General features: G+C 53.3%; 1 protein-coding gene and 1 long non-coding RNA gene across 6 annotated transcripts in view; both read right to left on the bottom strand.

Moving 5' to 3' along the window:
- The window catches only part of LOC149749074 (uncharacterized), a 48,076-nt gene extending 44,100 nt beyond the window's left edge, over positions 1 to 3,976 (bottom strand). The window contains exon 1 of the long non-coding RNA XR_016393694.1: positions 2,058 to 3,976. This is a non-coding gene — a long non-coding RNA (uncharacterized LOC149749074). The remainder of the gene's footprint in view (positions 1 to 2,057) is intronic.
- EHMT1 (euchromatic histone lysine methyltransferase 1) overlaps positions 1 to 4,262 on the bottom strand; it is a 147,500-nt gene extending 143,238 nt beyond the window's left edge. For 2 of the 5 annotated variants that reach the window (XM_089914085.1, XM_089914088.1), the window contains exon 1: positions 4,067 to 4,261. In XM_089914085.1, the coding sequence (XP_089770211.1) occupies positions 4,067 to 4,129 (63 nt within the window). In that variant the 5' untranslated portion in view covers positions 4,130 to 4,261. Of the gene's footprint in view, positions 1 to 4,066 lie in introns of all 5 variants that reach the window. The other 3 variants (XM_089914089.1, XM_089914087.1, XM_089914086.1) reach the window with 3 other exon arrangements.
- Between the last annotated feature and the right edge of the window lie 1,779 nt (positions 4,263 to 6,041).

The raw sequence follows: 6,041 nt of genomic DNA, 5'->3' as shown, positions 1-6,041 counted from the left end.
CTGTGCTCCGCAAGGGGAGAGGCCACAACAGTGAGAGGCCCGCGTACCGCGGAAAAAAAAAAAAAAAAAAAGGAACAAAGAACAGTAAAGAACATGAAAATATGAAAGAAGTTAAAAATTCAGTAACAAATTGGAAAATTGTCAAACACACTCCCAAAAAGTAGAACAAAAAGATCAAGCCATGACGAGGAGGAAAGATTTTTAAAAATTAGAATATTCAGTACAGGAAGTCCAACATTCAAATAAAGGAATTGGGGGGCTTCCCTGGTGGCTCAGTGGTTAAGAATCCGCCTGCCAATGCAGAGGACACGGGTTCAAGCCCTGGTCCAGGAAGATCCCACATGCCGCAGAGCAACTAAGTCCATGCACCACAACTACTGAGCCTGCGCTCTACAGCCCGCGAGCCACAACTACTGAGCCCACGTGCCACAACTACTGAAGCCCGTGAGCCTAGAGCCTGTACTCTGCAACAAGAGAAGCCACCCCAGTGAGAAGCCCACGCACCGCAATGAAGAGTAGCCCCCGCTCACCTCAATTAGAGAAAGCCCGCGCACAGCAATGAAGACCCAACACAGCCAAAAAATAAATAAATAAAATAAGTTTATTCAAAACAAAAAACAAATGAAAGAACTGGAAAAAGAGAACACAGAGAAAATAACAGAGAACTATCTCAAATACATAATACAAAACCTCCCTATAAATAAAATGAGATCAATCCCCAGATTTCAGGGCTACTTAGTACCCTGTATGATAAATGAAAAAAGGCTACAGCCTTTTTTATAATTGTGCATTACCTGGATGAAAATTAGGAAAATCAAGGATGTAAGGATCCTAAAAGTTTGATGTGGGAATAATGCTTACGAAGGATTAAGAATCCAACTGGGGAATTCCCTGGCGGTCCAGTGGTTAGGACTCCGCACTCTCACTGCCGAGGGCCCGGGTTCAATTCCTGGTTGGGGAACTAAAATCCCACAAGCCACGCGGTGTGTCCCAAAAAAAAAAAAAAAAAAAAAAATCAAACTGGACTTTAACAGCAACAACAAATACTAGAAGATACTGGATCAATAACTTCAAAATTACTTGCAACCTGGAATGCCAAGCCCAGCCAAACTTATGCTTTAAGTGCGGTGGTAAAATAAAAACATTTCCAGACATGCAAGTTCCAAAAGTCTGCCTCCCAACAAACTACTGGGAAGCTACTGGAGACTGAGTTCCACCACCATGAGTGAATGAACACACAGAGGGGAGCATTAGAGGCAGAGAAGGGGCCAGAATCTCCAGGATGGGAACGTGCACAGGCCCAGAAAACAAGCATCCCGTCTGGGCTGGGGTGCCTGAGGAGCACTGTGGAACCGGCTGGTGAGCTGACAGGATTGAGTGGTAAAAACTTAAATTGAGAAACATTTTACAGAATGAAAGGTGCGGGAACATTATTCCGAGGTTCAAGGGGAATCAGGCCAATGAAAAATAAAGCAATTACTAACTCAAGGGAAGTAAAAAAGTCTGCCCAAGAAAAGAAATCCAATTGTGGTTTACCATCCAGCTCAGCACGGCACAAAAATGACCTGAACAGACTGACAAAGATTCTGATATAGATTTAACCACAACTGTGAGTTACCTAAATGAGAGACAGAGTATGAGAGAACTGAAATTGTCATCTACCATTAGTGGAAGCCAACAGATAACGCCTCAAATTGGTGAATGAAGGCATGACAACACAAGCGTGTTATTTAGAAACATGAGGCAAAGGCTAAGAGTGGATGCTGCCTCTCTTGAAAAGCAGGAGAGGATGGCAGCTTCTTTACTGCCTTTTAGCACTATTTGACTTTCTAAACTCTGTGCACGTGCATGCATTATTTTAAGAAACACAAAACAAGGTTAAAGAAAGAGACACAAAGTAGCCACCCTGCTAGAAAAGCACAGAATTTGCCTGGGAAGGCCCTCCTGCTGAAAGGTAACGTCTTGCTGGGTCAAAAGCCTTAGGTGACCCTGAACATACATTAAACCCCAGGAGCCCCCACTTACTAATCCACAAAACAGGGGATGCATTTCATTACCTCAGCAGTTCTTTTCAGTGTCAAAAAGTGGTGACCTCTTTCTAGGTCAAGGAAAAGAAGAAAAAGTAAATATACAGTCAGATAAATTTCAAGTGTCCACTTTCTGGTTTAATCATCTGGCAACTGGGAAACCCTCACCCAGGAACCATTTTGCCAATTTAGTGGCAACAGATGACCTCATGCCTACCCACTGTCCAGGAGGCCCCTCACCTAACGTGCACCTCCATAATAAACACTTAGGATCACGAATCTAAGCCCAGAGTTTTCATTAGCTTAAAGTGACAGCCACAGACACAGCTCAACAGTCTCTGGAGGCAGACCACCTGCATCCATCTTCTCCACCACAAGCTCCGTAACCTGGGGCCACACTGTGCCTGTTTTCCTCCAGTGCAAATGGGGATATAACAGTACCCACCTCAAAAGATCGCTGTCAGGCTTTAATGAGTGAATTCACGCAGCTAAGGCAGGGCTGGACACAGGTAAGGGCTTAGTAAACAGAAGCTGTCATTGCTGTTGTCTCAGTCAAGCCTTCTATTCAAGGCTGCCTGTGGAATCAGTGACATCTGGGACGATTTGTTCATCAATTATTAATTAAAAGCCTACTATGTGCCAGACACCAAACAACTGCTAATCCTGTAACTGGCTAGGCCAAGTCATTCAATCGCTTCCAAGCCTTGTTTCCCGCATCTGCTAAATAGAAAATAACAGTACCTGCTGCACAGAACAGAGAAAGCTAAAGGAGAGGACTTACCTAAAGGGCTTGCAGTGGCCGGGACCCGGAAGTTGCTCAATAAACGATATCATAATCACTACACATCTTCTCTCCTACAAGTGACTTGGGGTTATCTAATTCACCTTTTCTGTTTTTCTGAACCTAATACACTCCTTGAGTGTTGAAGGTGCTAATAAACAGTCCTTGCGTTGAATTTAGGAACTTCCCTGCACCTCCCCAGTTTACTTACATCCACACCCCCCAAAACTGCAAGAGAAAATTAAACAAATGTTAAAAGATTGTGCATTACCTGGATAAAAATATACTACGTCTACACACCAGGTTATTGCAAAAGGGCCTTATCACACACCTTAGCTTTCCGATCTTTAGAAGTCCCCGCAGTTACTACACATGGAGCAATTTCACAGAAAAACTGCTAGATCATCACTTTTTTCCAAACTGGTCCCTCGTGTCAGCCCGGAGAGCGCACTGTTTCTGCACTTCCCCGGGCACACCGCCTCCCGCCTGCTTTTCCCTTCTGCGGGAAGCCAGTGGCCCATCTCGCAAGAGTTTGCTTTCACTGCTGCTACAAGCAAGGGAAAAACTATCCTTGAGGACGAGCAAAGGGGAGGCCAGGAACATTAACAAAAGCATGGGAACTTTTTACATGCAAAACCCGCGTGAGCGGTTTGCCTGGAAATCAACCGAAGTCGTGCATTCCTGCTCCTGACAGCCACCGGGGCCGGCAGCATTGTCCGGGGAGAAGCGCGCCGGCCCGGCCAACTTTTCCTTCAAGACCGAGCCATCCTCTTCGGAACAAAGTGAAAGGTCAGCGGGCGCAAGAGCGGCGCCGGGAGCGCACAGCCTCGCCTCGCTCGCGCCGCCAACTTGGCCGGCTCGCCCCACTTTCCCTTTTGTCCTCCGCCCCTTCCGCGGGGCTCCCGGCCGCGGCCCGGGGGCGGGGGGCGGGGGGCGCCGGCGGGGCGGGCGTGCGGGCGGGGCGGGCGGCGGCTCTCCTCGCCCGCGCCCCCGCCTCGCCCGCGCCTCTCCGGCGCCCTCACCTCGCCCGCCAGCCCGCACAAAGCGCGCCCCGCGCAGCGCGGCCCGGACGCCCGGCCACCTCGGCCCGGCCTCGGCCTGAGGCGCGGCGGCGGCGGCGAGGAGGCGCCGGCCAGCCCGCACCCCGCCCGCTCGCGCCCCCGCCCGCGCGCCCGCCCCGCCCGGCCCGCCGGCCCGCGCCCGCCCCCGCCCCCACGCCCGCGCCCGTGCCCGCGCCCGCCGCCGGCCCGCTCCTCACCTCAGCATCGGCGGCGGCCATGGCCCGGGCCCGCAGCGTGGCCCCGCCCCTCCCGCGCGCCATCGCCCCGCCCGCGCTTCGCGGCCCAGGGCGGGGCGGGGCCGGTCGCGCGCGTCTGCGCCTGCGCCCGCCCCCGCGCCTGCGCGCTGCAGCCCAAGAGCGGCGTCCGCGGCGCGGGCCTGCCCCGGCCGGAACCGGAGCGCGACGGCCGGCCGCGGGGGTGGAGCCCGGCGCAGCGGGCTTCCGGGGTCGGCGCGGCGCCGGACGTCGTCCTCCCGTAGTCCTCCAGTTTGCACTATATTCTCTCATTCTGCGTAGGCACTGTAGCGGGCCGGCCGGGGTGGGGAAGGACCCCTGACCTCTAACCCCGGACACACATCGATTCTGTCTGCCTTCACAGAAGGCGGACTTGGACTTGCGTCCTAGGGCGGTGCCCGGGTGGGGCTTGTGCCCGGTTGGGAGGGGTGCCCCGGTTGGGGCTGCATCCGGTTAGGGAGAATGGCCCAGCTCGGGGGTGGGGGTGCTTCGGTTATGAGGTGTGCCTGGCGGGGGGCGATGTCTTGACTGAGAAAGCTGCCCCGAGGCGGGAGGGGGGATGTCCCTTTGGGGAGGGTTGCCTGCCTTGGCGGTGCTCCAGTTGGGGGAGGTGCCCCAGTTAGAGGGACTGCCCCAACGCTGGGGTGCTCGGCTGGGAGCATGTCCGGACTGTCGGGGAGGATGCGCTGATTAGGGAAGGTGCCCCGCTAGGAGCCTGTGCCCTGGCTGGGGACAGTGTCCTGGTTGGGAAGTGTGGGTAGGGTGGGGAACGTCCAAGGCGTAGGATTGTCCCTGTTGGGGGCGGGGGGGGGGCGCTCTGGTTAGAGAAAATGCCAGGGGGTGGTGTGCTCCAGTTAGGAGGTGGCCCCAGTTGGGCAGCCTCTCGGGTCACCGAGCCTCCTGCAAGCCCCCCAGTTATGCACAGGGCGAGACCTTTCCTGCATATCAAGCAGCCTTCACTGAACAGCACACGTAGACTGGCTTAGGCCACCCACTCCCCATAGCCAGACGTGTTTCTGCCATCCCCTGGGAGTTGAGAAAAGAAGCATAGACTGAAATTGGGGTTCTCTGGCCAGTCTTCACAACAGGAACTGGGGAGGCCCTGAGTCAAAGGGTAATCTGGGCCTCACTCCTGTGAGGGTTCAATCTCGTGGAACATGAGACTCCAGGAAAATTCCACTAAGTGCACTGACGGTGCACTCAGCTGCAGAGGAGGCAGTGGACGATCCTAAGTACCAAGGAAGACTTCCCAGGTTTGGGGGGACAGCCTGAGTCAGCTCCTGACAGGCCAGGAACCCCAAGCTCTGTCTGGAGCCTCAGGACGGGAGGCTCAGGAGCGGTCTTGCTTAACAGCCTGCACAGCTCCACCAGCTTTCACCCGCACCTACTTCTCTGGCACCAGCCTTTCTCTCTCCACTCTTGCCTTGGGCCCTAGTTTGCCCCTACTCTGAAACACTTTTATCTCAGGTATCTGTGTGGCTCACTTCTTGACAATCCTTGGGTCTTAAATACCACCTCTTCAGGGAAATGTCCGCTTGCCCCTATTTAAAAACAATACTGCACCCCAAAACTTCCTTGCTTTCTTTTACTCCATAGCATTCCGTTGCCATATTGCCTGTCTGCGCCACTAAGTCCAAAAGGTAAGGGATTTTTGTTTTGTGTGCCCTAGTACCTGGAACAATGTTTGGCATGCAGGAGACAAAATATTTGTTGAAGGAATAGATGAGTTAAGATGTGAAAAAAAGTCCTTCATTAGGCAAAGACCGACTGTAAATGAATGTGTCAGACGTAGGTGATGTTCCCATTCTGCGCCATCAGCCCGACCCACCCTATGCTGGTATTATCGCCGACCAATGATGTTAGGTGCTCTTCTCGGCACATGATGTGTTACGTGTTGACTCAGTGACCGTCAGGTCAGTCCTGGGAGGTGGACGTCGTT

Source organism: Delphinapterus leucas, chromosome 6 (genome assembly GCF_059928025.1).
Source record: "Delphinapterus leucas isolate spDelLeu-1000000601 "Yukka" chromosome 6, BTC_Dleu_Yukka2, whole genome shotgun sequence".
NCBI classification, from domain to species: Eukaryota; Metazoa; Chordata; class Mammalia; order Artiodactyla; family Monodontidae; genus Delphinapterus; species Delphinapterus leucas.
This window is presented reverse-complemented; position numbering and strand designations above follow the sequence as displayed.